This window comes from Genypterus blacodes, unplaced genomic scaffold, assembly GCF_046128005.1.
Source record: "Genypterus blacodes isolate CSIRO-AG114 ecotype Tasmania unplaced genomic scaffold, CSIRO-AGI_Gbla_v1 ptg000141l_1, whole genome shotgun sequence".
Lineage (NCBI taxonomy): Eukaryota > Metazoa > Chordata > Actinopteri > Ophidiiformes > Ophidiidae > Genypterus > Genypterus blacodes.
In genome coordinates this window covers 897,089-923,860 of record NW_027466943.1, presented here as the reverse complement: position 1 = coordinate 923,860, position 26,772 = coordinate 897,089, and the positions used below count along the sequence as shown (strand labels likewise).

The 26,772-nt window shown below is 39.2% G+C and overlaps 2 protein-coding genes across 5 annotated transcripts; one reads left to right on the top strand and one right to left on the bottom strand.

The window, feature by feature from the left end:
* The first annotated feature begins 755 nt into the window (after positions 1-755).
* Positions 756-18,204, top strand: man1b1b (mannosidase, alpha, class 1B, member 1b). 4 transcript variants are annotated; one of them, XM_076165104.1, is made up of 15 exons: positions 756-1,009; positions 1,134-1,259; positions 1,749-1,868; positions 3,799-3,907; positions 4,687-4,802; positions 6,441-6,574; positions 7,130-7,245; positions 7,452-7,631; positions 9,542-9,690; positions 10,032-10,220; positions 11,497-11,687; positions 12,023-12,143; positions 13,244-13,438; positions 14,163-14,294; positions 14,941-18,204. In XM_076165104.1, the coding sequence occupies exons 3-15, from the start codon at positions 1,764-1,766 to the stop codon at positions 15,145-15,147; spliced, it is 1,944 nt and encodes a 647-aa protein (XP_076021219.1). In that variant the 5' UTR covers positions 756-1,009; positions 1,134-1,259; positions 1,749-1,763; the 3' UTR covers positions 15,148-18,204. The 4 variants fall into 4 exon arrangements, with proteins under 4 accessions (XP_076021219.1, XP_076021220.1, XP_076021221.1 ...); XM_076165105.1 differs by lacking the exon at positions 1,134-1,259 and having other exon boundaries at positions 6,444-6,574; XM_076165106.1 differs by lacking the exon at positions 1,134-1,259 and having other exon boundaries at positions 7,455-7,631.
* dpp7 (dipeptidyl-peptidase 7) lies at positions 18,186-25,594 on the bottom strand. Its single transcript, XM_076165107.1, has 13 exons — positions 25,444-25,594; positions 24,616-24,748; positions 24,386-24,525; positions 23,635-23,798; positions 22,867-23,002; positions 22,269-22,350; positions 21,834-22,000; positions 21,138-21,198; positions 19,861-19,979; positions 19,334-19,490; positions 18,897-18,961; positions 18,745-18,815; positions 18,186-18,664 (listed from the first exon to the last, which is right to left on the bottom strand). The coding sequence occupies exons 1-13, from the start codon at positions 25,528-25,530 to the stop codon at positions 18,565-18,567; spliced, it is 1,482 nt and encodes a 493-aa protein (XP_076021222.1). The 5' UTR covers positions 25,531-25,594; the 3' UTR covers positions 18,186-18,564.
* Between the last annotated feature and the right edge of the window lie 1,178 nt (positions 25,595-26,772).

The following is a 26,772-nucleotide window of genomic DNA, read 5'->3' as shown; positions in this document are numbered from 1 at the left end:
AAAAGGCCTGGATTTGTGTGTGTTCCAGCACATGCCAATATTGAGGAAAAGTAGCTGTTAAAGAGTGGATGGGCAAAAAGATAAATTTTAATAAAACTGGGGGAAAAAAACTTGGTCGGAAATGGCAGAGAATGTGGGAAGTGTGGTAGAAGTGTAGTAGGCCTGGGTCCCATGTACATAGTTAAAAATACTAAAGGTCAATATCAAAAGGTCAATTCCACTGAATCTAAATATAAATAACAAGAAAAACTCTTATTAGAAAGGAAACATCTGAACTTCTGCCAGACATAACAAGCCTAGATTGTTGGATCAAACCCACACACCCGCAGACATTTATTGCAAGGTATACACATCACAACACACACACACACACACACACACACAACAGTCTTTACAGGTGTGTCAGAATAATATTGGTTCAGTTCTTTCTCTACAGACAAATAACTACTATGTTACTTTTGTAATAATGAGTTCTTCTTTATCACTACCTAGAATATTTAACGGCAAAAAAATTTGGGAAGACAAAACAACTGAAGAAGCAGAAAGCAAGCCTGGCATATGTATTTGATTGACATGAGCTTTGTGTGACCACAGATTCTATGTCAACGCTTTTTTGCTGCCAACGGAGAGAAATGTCAATACAGCGGTTGAACTTCTTCGAGACGTCAGCTTCTTTGGCACCTTGATGGAATATTGCCGAGATTACATTTTAAACCGGAGGGGGCAGCCATTCACCATTGTACCGCCTAGACTACCGAAAATTAGAAGAAGAAGAAAATCATCCTTAACTACAAGTTGAGAACCTATCGATATCTTCCGTCTATGTAACATTACGCTTCATAGAAATAAAATGTAGACATATGAGGCTTTTTTTTTGTACTGTAGGTGGAGTGTATGTAAAATGAAAAGACGCCAGCGATTATCACATTAATCTGAAGCTTCTGATGCAACACTTGTGCTGTTGATATCCACCTGGTGCTGGATGCTTCTTTGACGTTTATTTTATAAAGTAAGTTTACTTTACATATTTAAGTTACTTAAATCCATATGGAACGTGCACAGAACATTTATTTTTCTCCCTCGGAGAATGTTTTTCCTATTTGTTAAAAGGTCAAAATGTTTACTTCTTGTAGCGACTGTTTTAGGCCCTAAACCATGCCTCGGTCTATAGTTATGTTGATCAACGGGTCACTCGTAGGCTAAGTCCCGCACAGGCACTCAACAGGACGGCACCAGACTGTTATGTTACCCCATAAAAGGTAAAAGTAGCATATGTCGTTTACATATTGCGCTGATTTGTGTAATTCGGTGTTACATATTGAAATAGTTTTGACGAAAGAATGCAACTATATTTGACGGTAACGTTTCGTTATGCTGCATTTGTGATATTGAGTTGAATGTTGACATTTGTAATTGTCGCGAACAATGTAGTAATATGTGTTTTAAAAAGGCTAACCACCATATGAAAATGGAATCAGGCGTTCCCCTTAAAACAGTCAACACCAGTGTCTTTAATCACGTAAACATCCACAATAATTTGTGGATAAATTGAAGGTAATTGGGTTTTCCCTGAACTACATGTCTGACAATGTTATGTTCCTACACAGTGATAGTGCTGTACACTATTTTAATGGTAGCTCCTTAGCCTATGAAATGCACAAACAGGAGCTGATTACATATTTCCACACCCATATCAGCCTTATTTCCTCTTTGTGTGTGTGTGTGTGTGTGTGTCTGTCTTCCCCTAGGGCTGGGTTGGAGAAATGCACTCAACATCTAGGCAGGACTACATATCTGTAAACTTTGCTGATAAAGGGAGTGGAAAATACAACAACAGCAAGCAGTGGAGGAGGCAGTCTTGCTTGAGGGTAAGCAGTGCTCTGGTTTCTTCCCCCTCATGAGAACAATATCCCTGTGTCACACTTTCACCAGTGCTGCCTTTTGTATTTGGATCATATTAGAAATAAATGATTCACATTTGTCTCCTATTGTGTGACTTTACATTAACTGGTCAGCCTCGTTATCCTTTCACGCTGCAAAGTTACTTTATTGACGTATCTAGTTAGATCTGTAATAGCAAGTACAAGTACCTATTATACCTGTACCTAGTATATATTTATTGAAGAAAGCATTTGACATGACAGTGAGCATACAGTTATGGGACATATTGGATAATGTATCATTAGTATACTAATAGGGGGGAAAGACAGAGAGGGAGAGAGAGGAATGAAATGGGTTGACTGGGACCTATGGTATGTGATACAAAAGTGGACAGAGTGTATAAGGAGACGATGGAACGGTGACTTTGGGCTAATAACCTGTACAGTGGGGTTGTTTATAACAGTGTTGTTGGAGATAAATATTGTGTTCAGTGCCAAAGTGAAACTAGTGATGCCACATTGTCACATTTCTGTTAGTTGGGTCTGTGAGTGTAGCACATTGCTTACAGATTATTTATTTTAATTATTATTATCATCGTTAATTTTTCCTAAAATACTGCAGGGGAGAGAGGCAGAGATTGAGAGAGGAGAAATGAAACCCTGAAGAGAAACAGGCTATGTATTGTTCATGTTAATTAAGACAATAGGGTGTAGAGAGGTTGAGTATTGAGAAACCACAGGGTTTTTGGTGAACTTTGAGATCTTGTTTGAGAGAGAGAGTATATTTGAGCAGCTACTGAAGAGGAATTTATCAGTATGAATTGCGCAGTAATAGGATTGGAAGTTTGGTATTGCACCCCGAATGAAGGCACTGATCATTTTGTCTAAAGAGTCAAAGAAATGTTTAGGTAGGAGTAAAGGAAGAGATTGAAACAGGTAAACAAATCTCGGCAACAACTTTAATCACATTGATTTTCCCAATTAAGTAAGTTGTTCCAACTCAGAAACTCAAACTTCAGTGTTGCGATGTAGTTGGCGAGAAACACCTTTAAAGAGAGTGGATGACTGTGAAGAGATGGCCAGTGGTTCAATGGCCAAAGCAAAAAAGAATGGGCATAATTTGTAGTTTGAAGTATTCTGAACGGATATCATTTGTTGGACACTGACCTGTGGTGATGAGTGTAATAATCTCACCCAGCTGATGAATTTGTTTCTGAAGCCAAATTGCTTCAATACTGCAAATTTGTATTCTCGTTCTAATTTTTCCGCATCCAGGGAAATGACAATCTCTGGTGAGATACCAGAGTGAGTGGAGTAAATAATATTTCAGAGGGTGCAAGTGTTGGACAAACAGTTGTCGACCTTAAATGAAGCTGTTGTGTTCCTTCGAAATAATAGAAGGCAAAACCCTTTCCAAGTGAAGAGCAATCATTTTGGCCAAGACCTCTGCTTTTAACAGGTACAGAGGACTATATGAGCCACAGGCGGTGGGGTCTTTGGAGGAGGGAGCTTAGAGTAGAGCTGGTGCTCCTTCGCGTCGAAAGGAGTCAGCTGAGGTGGTTCGGCCCAGAACACGCTGGAGGGATTATGTATCTCATCTGGGAACGCCTTGAGAACCCCCAGGAGGAGCTGGGAAGCATTGCTTGGGAGAGAGACTCCTGGAATGCCCTGCAACGCAATGCAAACGCAATGCAAACGCAATGCAAACGCAATGCAAACGCATTTTCGTAACGCACTTTAGTTAATGTTGGTAACTGGTACCTTTTGTTATTAGAAGTGTCAAGAAGAAAAATAAATTGATGGAGCTTATGGACCAACTCCCTTGTAATGCAAACATGGGTCTGGAAAAACCCTGTAGGAGTTTAAAGAGTATAGAAATTGACAGATTTGACCATGCTGCTTTCTTTGCTCTGTGTAGAAATGGAAACAACTGTCAAGGTTGCAGCGTAGCCTCATCCTCTTCACCTTGGTCCTCCTGCTTATTTGTGGAGTTCTCTCTTACCCAGCTGTTACTGAACACTTCAAAGGTAAGGCAACATCTAAAAATAAGTGCATGTTTTTAATTATGAGCCTTTGCATAACAATTATGACATGGGTCATAATCTAAATAATCATTATCCACTTAAAGACATTCTAAATTTGTTTCTTACCATTCTACCTTTACTGTGAATGTTAGCACTTAGGATGAAAATATACTGTATATAAAAAAACAAGACCTGGGAATTAACCAAGAGAACCCACAGGTTGCTTCCAACATTCATTTCTGCAAAATATGGTAACACCTCGTGCAAAATATGCTGGTGTTTTGTTTGTGCAAATACAAAATGTGACATTTGCACTTAATTGCGATTCTGCAGCTTCCTGACTATTTTCACCAACATAAAGCACATTTATCATCAGGGATAGTTAGGCATTTTACACATATGCATATTTGCTGCCTTTTTGTTGCAGCACCATAATAGATTTAGTTTGGTTGAGCCAAACAGCAAATACAAGTGGCTCCCAAACTTCCCCCAACGAGCGCGTACACACACACAACTTCAGGAGGCTGGAATTGATTTTCAACATTGTAATTCATAAAACTGCGACTTATTATTTAACAAAACAAAATATGTAATAGTGACAAATCACCTTTACAGTGGAATTATTATTTAAAGTCTAACGGTGTAATACTGTGTAACATTTCTGCTTACAACTTATTTTCTCCCTTGTCCCCCCCCCCAATTTGGGAACCACTGCTTTAACCCAACTGAGATGCTGTGGTGTTGCTTACTAATGGAGGTGTGTGTATGTGTGTGGTTTACAGGCCTTTCAGCTGGAGATGAGGAGAAGGACACGGAAAGTAATCGCGTCCTTGGGCGTGGTAGTCCACCTTTACTACCTGAGCCTGTGAAACGGGTCCAACCACCTCTGCAAGAACAGGTAACAACAGTACCTTTGTGCTTGCACTCTCTCTCAGGTTCTTATAAAGGTCTGGAAAAGTGTAAGGAATTTCCAATGTCCTACAAAGGATTTACCTTTGTTCATTGTTTTTTTGCAATTTGTTTTTATTGAAGCAGATATTGTACATGACATTGTGCATACAGGTTAAAGGGGATTTTGGAGATCATTTTTTATATAGAAAGAGGAGAGAGAGAGGTAGAGAGAAGGGAGGCAGGTTGTGGTATCCCTACTATTGTTGTTGAACTTTATACATACATAGACCCCCCCCCCCCCCCCCACACACACACACACACTTTGGGAACCACTGCTTTATATGATGAGACTGGTGGTGAAAGTGTTCCGCAAGTCAAGAGCTTCTAACAGAAACACACAGTTAGACAAGTAGTCAGGATGCAGATGTATAGCTGTTAGAAATGTATTAAATTGATCCGCATTGACACATATACTTCACCTCAACGCATAGAACAGTGGTGTCAAACTCATTTTAGTTCAGGGCCACAGTCAGCCCAATATAAACTCAAGTGGGCCGGATTAGTAAAATCATAGCATAACAACCTATAAATGGATGTAAAGTTTTGTAAAGTTTTCCCTTTGTTTTAGTGCAAAGAAGTACAAGTTCATATAGCAAATGTTAACTTTCATTTAACTACTTTTTTACAAAAAATTATGAACAACCTGAAATTTCAAAGTCCAATTTTATCAATAATAACAATAAGGTATATATAAAACAACTTGTTAAGATCTAGAAATTATTTTAAGTGTACGTACATTTCCACATATATGTAGAAATGTGAACTGAACTGACTCACTATCCGTGGATAACTCCAAAAAAGTCTTGGAGGAACATCTAGAGTTGAATTCTGCCTGGACATTCACAATTTGCTTTCACTGACAGCAATACAGGAGAGAGATAATAATAATTAAGTGTAATGTGCTTGCTATATGGAGAGAAATAAAAGAGAAATTATAATAAATAAGAGTTCTGGTGGGTGATCTGGTGCGAGTTCATTGCAGAAACTGAAAAGTCTCAGAAATCAGCAGTGAGTAGGGACCCAACTGAAACTCTGGTCTCTGCACATATTATTCTCTCTACGACCCCTCTTCCTGTTACACATCGTTTCCCAAAGTATACACCCATTTGTAATTTCACTCATTGGGTTAATTGTATTGGGTATTCACTTTTTTCACCTGTCATCCTTTGGCAACATTTGTCCAAGTTTCTGACTCTCTTATGTTCCTCCTTCTCTCAACTGTATTTTTTAAAAACAGTTTTTAATCACTGTTCTATGAACACATGATGCTCAACATGAACTAGTCACCACATAATACATGATTAAAGCTCAATATAGTAATTTTGAATGGTTTGACTTGACATTGCAAGACAACTTGCAAGACAACTTTCACGTTACGTGTGATAAACATTGTATGAATTGCATGTGACCTGACTAAAATACAGTGTCTTATCTTATTTTGGATGTAAAACATATGTTTGCCACAACAGTACTGTACCATTGAAAAACTGGATCTGCCAAAACATAACAAAGCAGACAAAAATGTTTAAGTACTGTCTATGATCCAAACTTATTTGTTCCTTACACATATTACCATTCCGCCCAGAAGCGATTACCCAACAAGAGAGGACCACCCATCCTGCAGAATCGTCTGCAGAAGAAAGGAAACGCTTCTGATGTGCAGGTAGAGAACAAGGCAGCTGACGGCAGGAAGGAAAATGAAGATGAGGCCCTTATCAGGTTAGACATACAGCGAGCTCATAACTCAGTTCCTCCCTCAGTTTAAACCATCATGGATTGCATGGAGTTTGTAGGGTCACAATGCTGGATCAGTGCTTGGTAAAGTGACATGGATTTGCAGGCAGTTTATTGATTTAACAAAGTCTTTGTCTACAGTCTATTAGTTGCTGCAGTTAAGTCCACAATTCAGTGACCAAGATTACAGGGTTAAACTGCAAACACTTTGCTCAAAATAATAAGGCTGTGTTGTTCTCACAACTTTGACCATTATTGTCATGATTCAAACTGCCATGAAATTTTGGATACATTTCCAGAGAAAGTTATTGTTACTTACACTTAAGTTGAGTTCATGATTCTATTGTTGGAATGTAGATGGAAATACATTATATCAGATTCCACTTGAAAATAATTGGCAGAACACAAAACATGAGATATCTGTAAATAATTTAAAGCACAGAAACATATTTATGAGTATTAGTTGACATACTGGAATAATGCTTTTGTATGCATAATTGAACTGCTTAATATTTATTATTTGGTGTTCTGCACTTGTAGACGGCATGGGGCAGTGATTGACACTGACCATGCCTCAGACGGCACCAAGGGAGAGGAGCACAAGAAGGATCCTAAGGCACCTACTGACCAAGAATTGAGACTACACACAGATTTGGGTATCTGCTGTTTTATTTGTTGTTGCCTGATGATGAGTATGAGTTACATTTTTCACTCAACATTTTTAACAAATTAAACACAAAAGGCATGATAAATGTTCAATTGAGAGATTGTCCTGTGTACAGTGTCACTGAATCATTTCTGAGATCATTCTATGGATTTGCCTGTGTTGTAAAGTGACATCCTTTATGCTCTGTCTATTCAGCAGCAAATTGTTCGGAGGCGGTACGGGAAGCTTTCAGACATGCATGGAAGGGCTATAAAGACTTTGCCTGGGGCCATGATGAGCTCAGGCCCATCTCCAAGTCCTACAGTGAGTGGTTCAGCCTGGGTTTGACACTCGTCGATGCCCTGGATACCATGTGGATCCTGGGGCTTAAAGAAGGTAGATTGATCTTTTGCTTCTTTTGGATTCCTTAGCAGATCTTAAGTTTAATTATTGATTTTTTTTTCTATTTTCTATGTTTTTATTGAAGCAAACATTTTACATGACAGTGCGCAAACAGTTGTAGGACATTTTGGAGATCATTTTTCATACAGAAGAGGGGGAAAATGAGAGAGAGATATAGAGAAAGAAATAGGGTTGCATTGTTATTGTTGTTGTTTAACTTTTTTCATAGACCCTGAGGTAAAATAGGCAATATGAGATTACAAGTAGATTGAAATTGAAACAGCAGGAAGCCACGGCCGCTGGAGGTTGTGAGCATATGGCACAGTAGTGTGGGCGCAGATTCCAGGATGGCATCAGTGATGTTGATGCCATGAGCTCATAGGGTAAATTCAGTTTTTACAGGATGATGTCAAACAGCAATGTAGGCTACTATAAATCGCATCATAGGCTGTGGTAAAGAGAAGAAAAGAGAAAAACAAAAACAAAAAGAGGAAATCAACCCAAAGACCCAACCCAACTCAGAGTCACACAACCCCGTATCCATACAACCCCGTCCTGGGCTGCCTAAGGTCTGTGGAGTAAGAGAAAATGGTTGCCATCTCTGATAGAGCTCATCAGTGTGGCCCCTCATAGTGTACTTGATTTGCTCGAGTTTCAGAGGGTACATCATATCCCTCAGCCATTGCAAAATAGAGGAAGGGATTAGGGATTTCTAATGCAGGAGCAGGCGGCGTCTAGGAAGCAGAGAGGTGAACATGACCATTTCCTTTTGAGAGGTTTTAAATTGGCGTGAGTCAGATAGGGTACCGAAGATGGCAATATGAGGGGAGGGTTGAACTTGTGTTCCCAATATGTTAGACTGTGTTGAAGTAACCGGACCAGTAGTTGTGCAGCCTGGGGCAGAGAAAAAATATGTGGTTTAGGTTACAGTGAGGATTCGAACATCTATTGCATTTTTCTTTCACTTCTGTCGATATTTCGTCCAATCTGGATTAAGAAAATGGACCCTGTGTACGACCTTAAACTGGATGAGAGCGAGACGAGCACAGGATGAGACAGTATGTAGATTGCATATGACTTCGTCCCACCAGTCTATGTCTAGATGGAGTTCCAGCTTTGCCTTTGCCTCACTAATTTGATTGATCGGTTGATTGATCACCGATTTACATCTAGATACAGTGTGCTGCCTAAACCCCAACTAACTTGGCTTCATGATGCACCTTTGGGCAATTACAAATGCAAAAACTGTGTGCTGGGCATGCAAATTTTACATGATTTCTAACCAATAGCTCAAGCATCTTATCAATCAATAACTGATTAACATTCAAGACCATCAGGGGCCAGCATTCACAATGATACACTATTAGAGTTTGCAGCTTCTATAAAGACACCAGGATAAACATAATATATACAATTATATATACAATTCTTCTAACTTTTCCAGCCAAGTATTTCATCATTAAGGGTCCAACAGGATGCTGTAATAGCTGTAATAACATTTTGTATAATAATAACAGTTTGCCACGTGGCTTTCTGTGAGACTGAGCTGCCATTTGTGAGTCTGCTCTTCCTATGAAAAACCCCAGAGCAGAGCTGATTCATTTAATGGAATAAATCCCAAAAAAGTATATAGTATAGTAAGTATTAGTATCATAAATGATAGTATATTGTTGAGAAGTTACTGTTATTTGTATATTTTGTACAAACAGTGAACATACTGTATACTTAAATTTAATCTGGAACATACAGTATAGAAACATACATTGGTTGATGTAACATTTAGCCCTGAAAATGCATGCAAAGGAACACATGTTGCTGTTGCTATACCGATGTCTTGCTCTTTGAATCTTGCCTGAACGTTATCGAGCCAAACGTCTCAAACTTCTTGTCATGTCATCTTTCAGAGTTTGAAGAAGCAAAGGCATGGGTGGCCACAGAGCTCAGCTTCAACAAGAACATTGATGTCAACTTGTTTGAAAGCACTATACGTATCCTGGGAGGCCTGCTGGGCACGTACCACCTGACTGGAGACGCTCTGTTCCTAGACAAGGCGGTGGGTCAAGACAAACACACACACACACATGTACAGGATTCAGAAAACTGCATCAAAGTATGAGCTATGTGGATTATACAACTTATACAGTAGTATTTGTTTTTGTTGAAAATGGATGAAAGTGTTGTAAGAAACCTTTCCATCATATTTCAATATTCATCTTTGCCATGGAGTCTGGAGGATTTAGCTGTGTTTGTATCATAAGAACATCATACTATAGTCTCAGGAAGTATGGAAAGGAAAAATGTGTCGCATAGCACCTTTGTAGTAAAAGGCCAAACTAATAGCAGTTTCAATTCAAAAATCCACTTAAGGAGACATTCCTTCCAATTTCTCTACAGAAGGACATAGGGTCCAGACTGATGCCAGCCTTCAACACGCCATCCAAGATCCCCTATTCTGATGTGAACATTGGGAAAGGTATAGCCCACCCCCCACGCTGGACGTCAGACAGCACTGTGGCTGAGGTTACCAGCATCCAGTTGGAGTTCCGAGAGCTCAGCCGTGTTACACAAGATCCACAGTATCAGGTAATCAACACAGATCCACTTGCAAAGCTTGCTCTCTCTTACCAAACAACCTATACATCTCTTTTGATATTTTAGATTTGATTACAAAGTAGAATGCTAGTCGGTTACTTGTGGTGTGTAAAGATATGTGATGGAGACGATATGTGATAAGCAGCATGCAAAGAGTTTAGCTTAGTAGATTTGGGCTTTGATAACGCATCAAAATAAATAAAACAAAGTCAGTCATTCACAGCATTATATCACATTGCATTTATACTTGTCACTCTGGGAAAGTTATCCATACATCCTGCAAGGAGTTGAAGGCATCCCAGCATCCACTGGAGACAAACTAACACACATACTCTCACCTCTATGCAGGCAATTTAGAGTATTCACTTTATTTGACCTGTTGGCACTGTGGCTTTGACATATTTAGTTTGGTATAATTCTGATTTTGGAATACCTTACCCTTAACTTACTTGAAATAAGTACCGTAATTTTCGGACTATAAGACGCACCTGACTATAAGCCGCAGAAGCTAAATTGAGTGATGTGTCCATATATAAGCCGCACTGGACTATAAGCCGCAGGTTTTTTAATGTTTAATTACCATATGTAAGGGTTCGTGCACAGAGGGGATTGTCGGGAAAGAGGCGGCTGTTTGAGGAAGCTCCCATTTATTAACATTGTTAATAAGTCCTCTGGAGGACTTCCGCCTTCCGGAGGACTGTTACCTGTAAAATCCATAGATTTAGGAATTCCCCTAGTGGCCGTTAGCTGTAAAAATCCATAGATAAGCCGCACCGTTATATAAGCCGCAGGGTCGAAAAATGGGGAAAAAGCCGCGGCTTATAGTCCGAAAATTACGGTACACTGTACAAAATATAAATGACACACTTGTCAATTTGGAAGATATTATTGAGTTCAAAGGTAATAAACATTAGTCAGTCAACTCAAAGTAGTTTCATTAAGGTTCATAGGTTCATTACCTATTGATTTCATGTGATTGGGGTAAAGATATGCATTTGTTAGTCACAGGTTCCCCAACAAAGAAAATGCCTACGAGGTAACATATTTTTCGGCAACTACAACTAATCTTATTCTTAATCTTATTAAAAAAATTGAAAATGGCTGCAAAAATAAATGTTTTCGTTTGTAATATCAACATGATTTATTATTCTCTGACTGCTGTTTCATTTCCTTTTATGAGTTAAATAAAAGCCGATTTTATGTCATGATGAATAATTCTGATTCAAAATCAGGATGTTTACATGTCTGACCTCTGTCCTTATTTAAGGCCGCTGTGGGTGAGGTCATGGCGCAGGTCCACAAGCTTGATGGCAAACTGGACGGCCTGGTGCCCATGTTCATCAACACCAACAACGGACAGTTCACCCATCAGGGAATCTACACACTGGGTGCCCGGGCAGACAGCTACTATGAATACCTGCTGAAGCAGTGGATTCAGGGAGGCAAGAAGGAAAACCAGTGAGTTGGACTCAGGTTACCTAGGTTACCTAGTGATCACAATATGAGACTGTGCCAAAAGAAATGAAAACCAAATTTCATTTTGGTTTAAACCAAATAGTTATGAGATATGAAACTATTTTGCTAATAACAGCTAGAAATACATATAGCTGCCTTATTCGGACATGTGCATAATGTTTGAAGGTAAGTTAGAGAACCAGTCCAAATTCTAGCAACTACTCATTTTGTAGGCAATAGAATTGATATCCACAATTCAAGCAGATTGTTCAACCTGCATATATTTGCTTTCTTTCTCTGAAATAAAATTGAGTCTGTCATCCTTTGAATGAGTTTAGGTTTGTTGAGGACTATCTGCAGGCAATAGAGGGGGTGAAGAAGAACATGTTGCAAAAGTCTTCACCTAATGGCCTGACCTTTGTTGGAGAGCTCTCCCACGGACAATTCAGCCCAAAAATGGTCAGTAATATTTAAAGTCCTCCTCAAACTTTACATCAGGTCTTGACAAAGTTGACGAAGAGTTGAGAATTGCGCAAAATGGCATACTTATTGAAAAAGAACACTTAAGAGCCCTCATACGGACATAAACTAAATAATAATAACATATCATACAATTTATTATTGTCACTTTATCCTGCCTTTTTTACACAATGGATATTCTAGCATCTGTTAAATCAAGGAAAGCACGTATACCACTGCACATGAGTACTCTCAATTCTGTATATAATTAAGACTACTTGCTCATAGCTAGTTGTTGCCTTTGCGTACAACCGCTACAGTCTACTTTATATGCGACTGAGGCAGCAGTGATGACCCATAAACCTGATGCACATGTACAGTTTGTGTTGTATTATACAGTGGAATCTTTTTCTGTTACTGTGCTTACCATATCTATTGCTCATTTATATTACCACAATGTTCCTCGGTCCTAGAGGCAAGAATGAACTGTGATCATAAATACATACATACTGACATTATTAGCATGATAGTGGCACATCAGCAAGGCAGTCAAACTACAACACTTAATATCTTCACTTGTTATAGAATCTCACATTAGGCTGAAGTTGGATTTGTAAGTTGGACTGCTTTATGTCAAAACATGCACAAGGAAAGTTATACAGTACATAATGTATTCAGAGATGAGATGCATGGGGGCTAAACTTCATTTCTGGGCCGCACAGTCAGATAATCTGCGGCGTCCAGTCCACACAGCTGAGGTTACCAGGACCATCAGCTGTTTAGCTTTCTGAGAAGAGGTTTTTCTTTGTGCCCAGTCCCTAAAACAAGCACTCTTCTTTAATCTTGCCAAAACCTGATGGGAAAAGGACTCATGCGCACAGGTGATCAGGATAGGGAGCTATGTGTGTCACAAACCACCAGAATGTCAATTGCTTTTGGTCATGGCAAAAAAAAAACAACTTCACTTTCACACACAGCTTCTCTACCTGTGTGAATTAAATAAAGTAATCTTCTGCTTCAGCTTTGCCCATTGCCACTTCAGCCCAGTCACTCCCCTTTTGTGCTAACTGCTTTTTGTTATGTACGTTTGGCTTTTCCAGGACCATCTAGTGTGTTTTCTTCCCGGGACTCTGGCTCTTGGTGCTCACAATGGCCTCCCTGCTGAACACATGGATCTAGCTAAGCAGCTGATGGAGACCTGCTACCAGATGTATGCCCAGATGGAGACGGGCCTCAGTCCAGAGATTGTCCACTTCAATATGCACCAGGGCAGCAACCGAGACATTGAAGTCAAGGTGAGAGGAGTGGATTAGCAAAATAAACTAAGCAATCACGTGAGCTCTTCGCGATTTTGCTCATGTTGCTGTTGCAAAACCTTTTTATGCAATGTTTGTTTACCATACCCAGGCTGAGGTCTGTGCACGTCGGATGGCCGCGAAACTGCTGGTGCTCTTCAATGATTCCCTTAGAAACCAGTTCAAATCAGATAAACCTAATACGAGAGGGCTGCTAACGGCTTTGAGGGCGGTCTGAAAATAAACCCAACCCCCTGGAAAAATAATTAAAGCGTAAAAACAGGAACGGGGAGCTCAAAGCATGTAAAACATCTATTACACATGCAGATACAAGAATAAGAACACTCATAAATTTGATGTCCCAAGGTTCCCACGTCGTGTAAAAAGTCATCTGTAAATGTTAGAAAATATGAACAGATTGGATAATTATCCCGTGCAGGAATACATCTGGAATAAATTAGAAGATATTTTTCAACTTGCTTCAAAAGGTGTTCAGCCTAACTGAAATGTAATCTCCCCCAAACCAGGAACAAAAAAAACATTTAATGCTTTTCATTCTGTCAGTTGTGGAACAAGAGTAATTTTACTTCAGTGTTTTTACTCGCTTTTTTCTATGTCCACTCAACGCTTTTTTATGAATTAGCCTGCATTTTAACCATAACAGAAACTCTGGATGTGGCTTTTCCATTGACTGTTTGTGTCTGCTCTGTTTCTGCTGTTGTAGCTTGCAGACAGACACAACCTCCTGCGGCCAGAGACGGTGGAGAGCCTCTTCTACCTGTATAGATTTACCAAGGACCAAAAGTACAGAGACTGGGGCTGGGAGATTCTGAAGAACTTTAACAAGTATACCAAGGTAATTATGGCTTCCTACACTGCTCTGTTTGGTGTTAAATTGATTGACCTCCACGTTTCTGTAGTTATCTCTTTTCTTGATTTTGCTTCGGTTTTTTTTCAGTCAATGAAGAGGGCAAATGTTGGAAGTTAGAGATGTATCTGATTTTATTGTTCTATATGCTATAAACTAAACTATACTCTGGTTCCACCCTTTTATTGTATTTTAATTAAATGAACCTACATAGCCACAAAGGAATGTGTACGTATGTCAGTGCTGCTAAGCGTTTAAAGAAAGTCAACAAAATTCTGAAATTAACAATTGAAAATGGGAAAACTGCAGTAACAAAACATTTGAAGGAAATTGTTTTTCATATCTGATGTAAATAGAAAAGTACTGATTGATGGATGGTCAGCTTACATCCGCATCAGCCTGGCTCGTCCTGTCCTGTTTTATATGTTTTTATATACAATACTATCAGTGATGGCAGATATTCACCATGTGATGAACTGCTTTCATTATTTAGGGATGATAGTCATTGTGTTAAATAAGATAATAACAATTATTTGTATGGTGGTTTTTGTGTGAATGGTTGCATGGATTTAAGTAATGGTCAGATCTCTAACTTCATCATCATTGTTGTCTGTATTCCCGTGATTCCTCTCAGGTCTCCTCAGGCGGCTACACTTCCATCAATAATGTGCGTGACCCAGACTACCCAAGTCCCAGAGACAAGATGGAAAGCTTCTTCCTGGGAGAGACCCTGAAATATTTCTACCTGCTGTTTTCCGACGACCCCAACCTGATCAACCTGGACCAATATGTCTTCAACACTGAGGCTCACCCCCTGCCTATATGGCCTGCCACTGAGTGATACACACACACACACACACAAATCCATATGGCAAAGAAATCTGTTTGTGTGAATACTCAGACATCTCAGGGTTTAGTTTATCACCGAGACTTTCTTTACTGTCTCCGTGATTGGAGCATTAAGCAACGACCCTGAACAGAGACCACAACTGGAAAAAGCCTCCTTTTTACATAAGGAATTAACTGTGTGGTTTGCGCTAATAGCCATGGAAAAACAGCTACAGACAGGCAGACTGTGCCTCTCTCTTATCCATGGACTTCTGATGTAGTTAGTCTATCCTGGTGGAGAGCATCCACATTATAGGAAAACTTTTCATTCTTTTCTTTTCAAAGTGACTTGAATGTAAGCTGTCCTTATAACAGGTTGAGAAGCAGAGGAGTGTAGCATACAATCAATACGGGTTTATGAAAACCAATACTGATATCTTTTTTTTACCGCTGCTGATTTCACTCCTTGAGTATCGTCTCGCTATATAAAGTCAGAAAACGACTTTATCCACACCAAACAAAGTTATTTTAACATGACAGGTGCCAGCTGCAATTATATTGTTAAATAATGAAGTAACTAGAACAGCATTTAGCACCATCATGGTCCTCTATCCACCATCGCCCAGCAGAATGAGGACAAATGCAAAGGCACATAAGTTTAATAGGAAATCGTATAAATGGAATTAATCAAATTGAACCATATCACACACTGTGTTACCATAGTGATCGGGCTGGCAGCAGTTTGGTACATGCTTAGACAAACCGCCTTGTAGCTTTAAGGACACGTTCGATTCCTTATAAAGAGCCCTCACCTGTTTGAAATGAACATTTGCCTGTTCAACTTCTGATATATACAAAAATAGGTGCGGAGGGATACAAGCCAACTCCTCATGACTTTGTGTAATGTAGTCATTGTGTGTTCTGGCTATGTATGAATAGCCTTACAATCGACTGGAACTTCCTGGCAAGCTCAGTCTCTTGCTGCATTCATATCATACAGGAAAGACAGTAAATGGGAGCCTCCCACTTAAAAACCTCAGCTCAGGAAGAAAATATAGCTTAGAGCAGGTGCAGCATGGCTGATGAATGCCACTCATCACTTTTGTGCTGCGTGAGAGGCTCTAATTACATCTATGGATATGACCGTCTGGACTACTGCTTTGCCATTTCATTTACATTCCTTTGATTTTGCTATCGTGCTATCATATTCATCGCAAATTTAATCCAACAAAAACTAGTGTGAAATGATCTATGATCCATCTTTCTATGGCTCTAATCAACCAGACGGGAACACCAACCATCAGCTGATTGGCTGGTTCAGCTTTAAAGGAAATAAACGACTTGTAAATGATTTGTTGGATTTGTTGTGAACACTTCAGGGTGTGTTCAAGTTTCAGCTTTTTTTTATTCTTGCAATACCATTAACAAAGAAATGCCTTCATGCTGTATTGGCCCATATGACTTGAATTCATCACCAGTGTCGAGTTCTTGGCACTCGCAGGCTGCGGATTTTCATTCCCATTAACCACCGGTTTGTTGTGTACTGTGAAGCTTTTATGTGGATCTTTGTTGTTTCTGAGCAGAGCTGTTTTCACTGAATGTGTTGGGATCTTTCCCTCCTGTATCGTTTTTGTGGGTTGGGTGTCGAGTTAATTTGTTTTTCTGAGAAATGAGCTTTGAGATAATATATTTGTAGTGTAAGTACAGTATTGTAGCTATCATAATATGGTGAGCCTGTTATGATTTTCTTTTTACAAGTTGTAGCCACAGAGCAGCCTGTTATCGGTCCAGTAAATGTCAATAGATAATGTTCTAGCTCTCTGTAGTTTCCATTTGCTTTATGAATTTGTATTGAGACCAAACCCGCCGTCTTGTTTATTATGTCAGATGTGTATACTTGTCTCACGTGTGCCTTTAATGTTGCCTCAGACAACATTGAAAAAAATAATTGTTTACTGTCTGTCAATATCTGTTCAAGCTATTTTAAAGTGTGCATACAATGCTGACTTGCTATTTAGTTAAGTGCAAATATGAATATATTTTCAAACAATGAAATGTATTTTTCCAGCAGCCCCCTCGTTTGGTTTACACAACATTGATCTTTAGCAGTGCTGATACATTACCTGCCGACAAGGGCTCTATGTGATCATTCCCTGGATGTTCTTCAGCATAACTCTTGAGCCAAAGATGCTGAAAAAGTAACGGCGGTGACCTTTGTTTGGGTCGTTTTGACTATAAAAAGCCATTTCTCCAAAGCCATTTCTTTCCTAAAATGATTTTCAGAGCTTTTGATAAAGATTTGGCAAATATGTGTTGAAAGACTGTCGGGAATATGTTTACGACCAAAGTCGCTGTTTCAGTCCTATTAAGTTGGCTTTTTTTTAAGGGCTATCATGGCATTACACCTAACTGCAACAGGTTCAGTCAGTGCAGTTTGATAGACTGCAGTGAATGTGTATCAAAGTGTTGCAGCTTCATTGATTCTCCTGGGAGCATTCTGCTTTCTCCATAATGATTGCCCAAATGGAGACACTTACACACTTGTGAATTATCAAATTCATGTTTTAGAATGAAATTCCACTCATTTTACTAGTTTACATAGCTCTGAGGCAGTGAAGTTAATGAATCTGATAAATGTTTGGTCTTGTGGGAGCTCTGCCATGTTAAGAATGACTCGTTAGATTGTTGAATGATAAACTGTACAGTGGTCCATTTGTCTCATGTCCTGAGTTCTCTTCAGCCCACATGTTCAAATCCCAACAGGCAGTTAATGTCTGGTCTTCAAGTTTAGTATTTTCAAAGTTTTAAATACCTTTGCAAATACACATTGAACAGAAAAGAATTGCTTAATTAAAAAAAAAAAAAAAAAAAACCCGAAACATTCTCTTAAGTCTGTACTCATGATCTGAATGTGCAACTCATGTTAAGGGCTTTGTATTGATGGAGTAAGTGGCTGGTGGAAGTCTTTGTTAAATGTTTTGTTAATTTATTTCAAAACTCAGCTTGTAATAAAAATGTATTGTAAATGTAATGGTGATCTGGTTTACAATAAATACTGGTTCTACTTTGATTTTGTACAAAAGCAGAGAATTTATTGGAGAACGTGTGTGTTGATCACTGAAACAGAGGTATGCTGACTCAACTTCACTGTTGCCGTTCAGTTTGGTTTACACTCCAATATTGGACTTGCTAAATAAACACCAACTCAACTTTTCCTGTGCAAAAAAGTTCAAACTATGTGATCTTAATACATTTAAGATGTGTTAATCGTCAAATTGACCTTCATATCACTGAATACATGCACATGGTTTATTTCCACCTTGGCTCAATCTTAAATGATTAATTCCCTATGGCCCTGCTGCAGTGACTGAACATAAACGGCTTCACCTACATCCCTGAAACAAAACGGTCAACAAAACTTTGTCGACTGCTATGATCTTGTCCTCCCCATCTTCACCCACTGTGCAATGAGGTCAGCTTCTGTCCTCCTGGCGTCGATTACAGACACTGGATCAGCGTCATTTGATCCTCTGCATAAAACAGAGGAAATGTTCTATTATATTTATGGCTCAAAATGAGTCTCACTTGACATTCCAACTGTTTATTTTACCTCAAATCTAGATGATGGGCTCCTCCAGTGATGTTGATTGCTACCAACGATGAGCTCAAGGACTTGCGCACCTAAACGGCACACAGCTGGTTAACACTGGGATTAAATTCACATCGCAAGTTCAACCACGCTCACAACTTTAAACCTCTTACCCCTCCATTTGCCCAAGGATCCAGATCCCCATTGGAGAATATGATGTTGCTGGCTGTGGAGAGAGCTAAAGACAAGATGAGACCTCATTAGAAAATGGATTTTCCATTATGGAAAAGAATGTCTTCTAAAACATAGTCATGTTAATAGTAAGAGATTGTGTTTCCAATACCAAACATTAAATCCTAATGACATGCGGGAAATACCTGTAATTAGCCATTACTCACTTGACTCAAGTCTGTCCACTGCACTTCAGCTAAAACCCACCGACCGCAATAACTAAGCCTGGATGAATATTATTTTCCATTAAGTGGCCCAACTTCCCTTTAGAATGAATCAAATTCCCTGACTCGTATGCTCGAGATGATGCCTCTAAAGGTAGTGACACTCAAGCACAAGAAGGACCTGGTAGTGGTGTTTAATGATGTTCAGTGCTCACCATCCCCCCAGTACTGGGTTTTGAGCCAGTCTGGTCGTGGGATCACAGCCCAGCGTTTGGCACAGTAGAGTTCCCGCTCTGCCTGAGTGAAGCTCATCGGAGGGAACATATCCGTCACGTTGTTGCTCTCATAGCAAAGATTAATTTCTGTGCATGCCTGTAACCAACACATGTTAAAGTAGCGGAGTTAAAGGCAAAGTTTCAATTAACATATTTGCTTTTTAAATTTTAGTTCTACATGACAAATATTGAAATAAACAATCCACATTACTTTTGACCAAATTTTGATATTTCCCAATAATTTCTTTAGATATAGTGAAAATGTCTTTCTTAGTATGTTATAATGCACTTTGAAGCCCTTATGATAAACAGTGCATGTATACATGATGAATCATTTAAGATGGTAAGTTAAAAAGCATTTATTCTAAACTAGAAACCAAAAAGTTTGACACTGTATCTCTATTTGTACTAGGAGTACAGTGTGTACTCATAGCGCTCATAATACGCTGTGCTCTGAAAGGTCTTACCTGGTAGTCCCAGGCCTGGCTGTCGAAACCGAGTCCGCACCCGGTGGGATCGGCACACTCCACATACAGACTATACAGATCCAAGCAGGTCAGGAGCCCAGTGGAGTTATACACAATTCCTGCAGAACACAACACAAACATCATCGGTTACAAACTTCTGTAGATAATATGGGGGAGGAAGGATGTGGTGTGGTGTTATTCCCCGGGAATGCATTACTGGCCATCTCCTGACCACAGAGACACACACTCTTACTCATTACCTACAGTGTCAGCAGTGTCCTCTACACAAGGGAGCGATGAGAACATGGGTAAATATGCACAGAGGATCAGGACACAACTGATTGATGTGATGCGAGATGTCTGTGAGAGATACTGATGTCCCTTGACGTTTGAAATATCCAATCTGCCCCATTTAGGAAGAAACGGGTGGTTGTACAATTGAAGAAATCATTACTAAGCAAAGCTATGCACATGGTTATGGAGCTGAAGCAGGACATTGCTCTCTACAGTGTGATAACATGAAATACAGCAGGATGGAGTTCTTCAAACCTTTGTGAAATCCAGTTAAATGTGTGTGATTTTAAAGGAAATGAAATTCTTTATCAAGCAGTAATATCCAAATGATGGACACAAACTCTTACAGACGTTTCACAAATAATGCCAATACCGGCTCAATTAAGAGTTGGTGACTTAAGTGGGACTGCTGAAGTCAAAAGAGCAGCAAGGGAAACTTTGAACTGAATTACATTACGATCATTTGGCAGACGCTTTTATGCAAAGCGACTTACATTACATTACCACCCTTCGCAGAGGGGGGAGCAATTGAGGGTTTTGGGCCTTGCTCAGGGGCACCTTGGCAGGGGCTCGAACCAGTGACTCTCCCGTTCCCAAGCGGAAGCACTACCCACTGAGCCACTGCCTCCCAATTGATATTCAGAGTGGAGATGCACCGGTGCTTAACTCCATTTCTGAGCGTCATATCAAGATAATCAACCTAGTCCATGCATCTGTGGTTGCCAGGAACGTGAGATTTCTCAATGTCACCTGTCCCTCCCTTAAACACAAGCTCCTGTAATCTTTCCAAAACCTGTACTGTACCAACAGCATAAACGGTAGTGATGAGACAACATCATGAACAATATGATAAAGATTAAAATCACACTAAATACCACAGTGCAAGTCTGAAGTCTGAATACAGACATTAAGTGCAGGGTTTAGAAGTAACACACACATATACTGCATGGGCACCGCTTTGTTTTCAGGTTTATTTCCTTTACCTGCAGTGTTTCTGAGGTTAACCAGCAGCTCAGCTCCGCTCAGCATCGTGTCACATGCCACCTGGGACAAAGTCCAATTAGTAAAACGTCAGAAACCAGTCATATCTTATCAGTTATAACTATATAGCATTAGATTATCTTGCAACAAATACACAAATTGACTGGTTCTCTTTTATACTTTGTTTGAGCTTTAGCGATTCTTTAAATATAAAATAGTATTCAAAACATCTTAGTTACTGCTCAATTACTTTTTCAAAACAATTGGAAACTAAGCTAGTTAAAGCTTCTCAACATGTATTCATCTTCTTCTCTCTGGTTTTCTGGCTTCTCCATGTCATGCTATTGCAAACCACATGTCTATGTACATGGATAACTTCATTTTGCATTTATTTCACCACTGTGTTGCTATAAAGACCCCAGTTCCATCCATCAGTATCTGAATCTGCAGGACACTGATATTACAGTTGTTGTGCATGTTTGGCTATACAAAGAACAAAAATTCCAGATTGCATTGATCATTTTTTATAATTAACAGTGGTAAACAGTGAAATTTCTTTAACCAATATTAACTTCAAAGAGGGCAGCTAGTGTTGCAAACAATTCTTTTAAATTCTATTTGAAAATGCTCTGAGTGACGGCTTCTGTTGTTCTGTCCACCACCTGTAGTCTCTGTACTGTGTTTGGTTTGTTCTTTACCTTGACAGGGTTGGCTGGCATGTTGCCCAAGAAGGCGGTGCTGTAGGGATAATCCAGCATGGCCATCAGAGTGAAGGCGTTCCTCAGCAGGCCATTCAGCTGGTGGATGTCTTTAGGAGACGATGGAGGTTTACACAGGGAGAATTCCGCCTGGATACGGCTATAATCTGTAAAACAACCGGTATTTTCCATTCAGTTAGTATATTTCCATTTTAATGAAGCATTTCCTTTTACAATTTTCATATGTTCACTTGTAACTAATGATAGATCTAGGGAGAGTCTTGTCAAACAAAAGTAACTTAAGAGTTGTTGTCTGTAACATAACATCATTAAAGCTTAAGTTGCTGTACTCTTTGCGATTTTCTTGTGTTAAATGTTAAATATTAACATGGTGATGCAATGTCACTTTCATCCAATAGTTTTGCCTAAGCAGACCTTGGTGTTGAGCCAACTCTTGCAGCTGCTGGAAGGCTCCTCTCACAGCATCTCTGCATTCTGGGGCACAGCTCTCAAAATCCTTCCAAACAAATAAGAAAAAAATGAATGTATACAATGCAATTAGTTTAAAATGAATATTATTAATTAATTTGTTCAACATGTTGTCAATGGTAAGTAGCCAACTAATAAGCAGGCTAAAGCATCTGTCCGGGTTTCATTCATTCATTACCCACTGCAGATACACTATCCCTTACATGTTTATTGCACCTTATGCTGTGAACTCTTAAGGACACAATCTGATCCTCCTGGTATTAACAAGCATTTCTTCCAAACTCCTATATTGGTTCTGCCTTAGTGCAGAGGCTTGTCTGTATTAACAACCTATACAGATGGACCTAATTAAGTGACCACTGAATGTGTGTCTGAACTGACCTACAACATTCAATAATAGTAATAATAAGCTTCAGGTAGTGTTTTAGCATTTATAATTAGCAGTTACAGTGTTTTGGAAATGCACTTAACAACAAAATACATATAACAACACAATCAACAGCCATATGTGCTTCCTGACTTGGTTTCCATTTGCTTAACTTACTGCTGTAACATCCTGGAAAAACTGCCTGGAGTCTCCCATCCCAGCCGTTGACAATATGGGAGCACTAGCAGCCAGAGCTCCAGCCACAACGTTTGGATACTTCAGCCTCATGTACACAGACAGCATCCCACCATAACTGCAAGAAGCAAGCAGAGGTAAGGAAATGCAAACCAAAATGTACAAACATCAGAGAGTCTTCTTTTTCACAATACTAAGACTAAAAGCTTCACTGCAAGAGGACTCACCAGATGAAACTTAATACTGTGGTCGATGTTAGACTTGGAATCATATTTTATAAGTCAGTTCCAGAGTTCAATCTGTATGAGCTTTTGAAGGTTGGTTGGTAGATTTTTGAATTGCAAGGGATCAAATACTTCCCCTAGTGTGTGAGGTTTGGTACTAATGCAGCCAATCATCATATATACAGTATGGTGGAACACTCCCCCCCTCCTCCCCCCTAAATCATTATGTCATGATTCAGGATTTACAGGTCAAAATGCACTTCTCCCTCATGTCAGTTTGTACATTTTGAGTTGGACAGGCTTGAAACTGAAATTAACTTCAGGGTTTATAATCTCTGAATGACTGAACGACAAAAAAAAAATACACGGATATAACTTATTAATTCATTCTTGTACGGAATCTCAATGAAAAGTCAATGCAATACTGATCAGTTATGCGGGAATTCATAATGTAGAGGCCACAGTAGAAGACATCCACTGTCAGACATATAGTTAACCCAAGAAGCGGTCAAACAGCAGATCTTACCTGCCACCAAACACAATGACAGGACAGGCTGCGGCTGCTAGCTGCTGTTTCAGCTCAGTGATCATGACAGCGTAGTCAGCGAGGGCCTGCTCCACTGTCAGCAGGCCCACCTGTGGGATATTGAAGGATTCGCTGCCAAATGGAAGGGATTTACCATAATACCTCTGGAAAGGGGTGGAAGAGGTGGAAGTGAAGGTGAAGCATGGTAAAACACGCAAGATTGCAGGCAAAGTCCAAACAACGGAGTTAAACTGCTGCACAAATAAAACAACTTCCGGATCAAATAACAGATGTTTCAACACATTTTAAATCTCAAAATTGATCAAACACATTTGAATTTTACCATCACATTTTTGTAATTATAGCTTCAATTGTAAGGTGGCGAGTAAGCATAAACCAAACTGCTTTGCAAACAGTATTTGTCAGAAGTCAGCTGACTATGAGCTATCCACTATCCACTTCCCATGTCTGCCTCATCACAAGACTCTGCTCAGCCATAACTGTTACATAAAGAATACAGCATCTATTACACTGCGCATTTGTCTGCACTCTCATACTATTCCTCCCTTTGTCCCTCAATAGTGCACAAATCATTTATTTGCTATGTAACCTGTTAAACCTTTAATCCACTGAGCTTTCTTCAACAGGATCCCAACACCTTTAAATAGAAATTGTCTTCCAGCTTCTTTGCTCCTGCTGAACTTCTTGACTACACCAACTGTTCTTACTAATTTCTACAATATATCCTTACATGCTCTGCAAATATGACCAAGGCTTTCTGCTGAACAGCCAGCTCACTGATGAACCCAGAGTTGCAGGCAAATTCCCAAATGTCTCCCTCGTTGCCCGTGTAAAAGAAAATGGGACCAAAGCCTTTCTTCCAGTGCTTATCTAAAGAGAGAGGGACAGAGACCTCAATCAGTCACTTGTAGTATTGATTTATTTAGTCAAATAAAACCAAATAATGCTTGGTGGACTCACCTGTGATCAGGTAACGTTGACTGAAGGTCCCATTCCCCATGCTGTTGAAGTTGAAATGATCGTGAAGCTGAGTGAAATATTTCTCAGTGAACTGGGGTTCACATTCTGCTTTGAATCCATGAGGTTTGCCTGACTATAAAATGGGATTACACAAATGTCATTAAATTTCGCTGAAGTTTGCTGTTCAATAAACTTTGATTTTATAATCTGCTCAAAACTTAGATGTATAAGTTATAGTTGTTCACACATTAAATGTCCCCAGGAGCATAATTAAACATGTGACAAACCAACATGTTGCTGCAAACTAACTACTGAGGGGTTTGATATGCATCAGTAAACTCAGGGTTGAATTCGCCAAAAAGAAAAGCTCTAGGAGAGGCTTTGATTTCTGGCTTTGCATTTTTTCAGCACCAACACAAAGTAATCCATTTTATATTAATGTAATGACCGTAATATTACAACGTTAAAACCCCGTTCTGATTCAGCTGTTGCTGTTGGAATAATCTACCGTTTTCCTGGTACTTGTGTTAGTAACGTCAAACCAAACCTAATTCAGATATCAAGTGATTCAGTGTTGTCTTGCTGTTCAGAAAACATAAAAGGTATGAATGCGGTTAAAGACCTCATAAAGCTAAATCACCATTCTTCGGTTCGGCCAACATTTATATTAACAAAACGTAACATCAATCAAAACATAGTTGAAGTGACTCTGGTAGACCGCTGAAGGTGCTGAAATCAAAAGGAAATTACGAGACTTGGAATGGAGTTCGGTTACACATTTTCTACCCGGCGAATGAGACATTTTTGGAGAAAAGAAAGTAAAATTACCTGTAAATAGTTCTGTGGCAGAGCCTGTAGTACCTGCGCGTAGTAGATAGACAATGTTCCCATGAGAAAAATGTGTATTTCAGTCATGTTGAAGATGAGTTGCGCAGCTGCTGCATGCTACAGCAGAGCAGACAAAATACGCATGCGCCAATAAATCTGTCACGTGAGTTGTGATTTCAGCCGTGGTGCGTTTAAATACCCGGAAGGTTATTGTTATGAGGCGCAATAGACAGGGACTTCTGTCAGTGTGCTCGATGTAATGAACTTATGGAAGCCTGTTTCCATCAGTTTTTTACAAACTTGTTTCCCCCCAAGTATTGATTTCTCATGAAGATGAGATGGTAACTCATAATTATGATATAACATGTCATAACTATGATATAAGATCTCATAATTACCATGAGATACAAGTCATAGATACAGATAGTGTCTAATACTCATGACTAAGCATCTCATAATTGTAAGAAGAAGAAAACAAATAAGCAGATTTATTTATTTTTATTTATTTTTATTTATTTTTATTTATTTATTTTATTTATTTATTTTTTTCAAATGGCGCAAACGGCCTTTTGTTCAATGGGAGGTCAATGAGACCGGGATCAAAATCGAGGGGCTCGGGATCCAGATTGTAAATGTGTGAATAGTTGATAATGGTTAAGTTTCCTCGAGTTAAATGTTTGGGTTATTGTGTATGGTATGTTGGTATTGGTGTGTGTTAAACCTTGTTTTTGTAATTGAAAAGTTTTGTGTTTAATAAAATGTTCTATCTATAATTTATATATGTTACTGATTGCATTATATTGATACAAGCTGTTAATCCGCCAAACATTGGTAAATTAATTAATCATTGGGTATACTTACTAACACTTTAGAATTATTTAAATGACTTTGCTATTTGCTTTTATTGAAGCAAACCTTTTACATGACATTGCGCATACAATTATAATATTTTGAAGACATTTTTTTTATTCAGAGAGAGGGGGAAGAGGAGGGAGAGAGATAGAGAGAGCTTTAAAATTAAATGACTTTGGGTGAATTTATCAGACCTCCTCACATGGGTCACATGGGTCAAAATGAGAGACAAAGCCAGTTGTGCTGGAACACAGACGACTATTCTGCTACTGCAACCACTCTGCTACACATCAAGCCTCCTGCAGCAAGTTGCTCCACCATTGTATTATTGTGGAAATACTTCCTTTTCATTAAAGTTATACATCTATATGATTTCATGATCTGAACTGTGCTCTCTGGTAATGAAGCAATCATTTCCCTGCTAACTTCCTTCTCTGATAAACACCTGTCACAGTCAGGTCAAAGGTCACTCTGAAT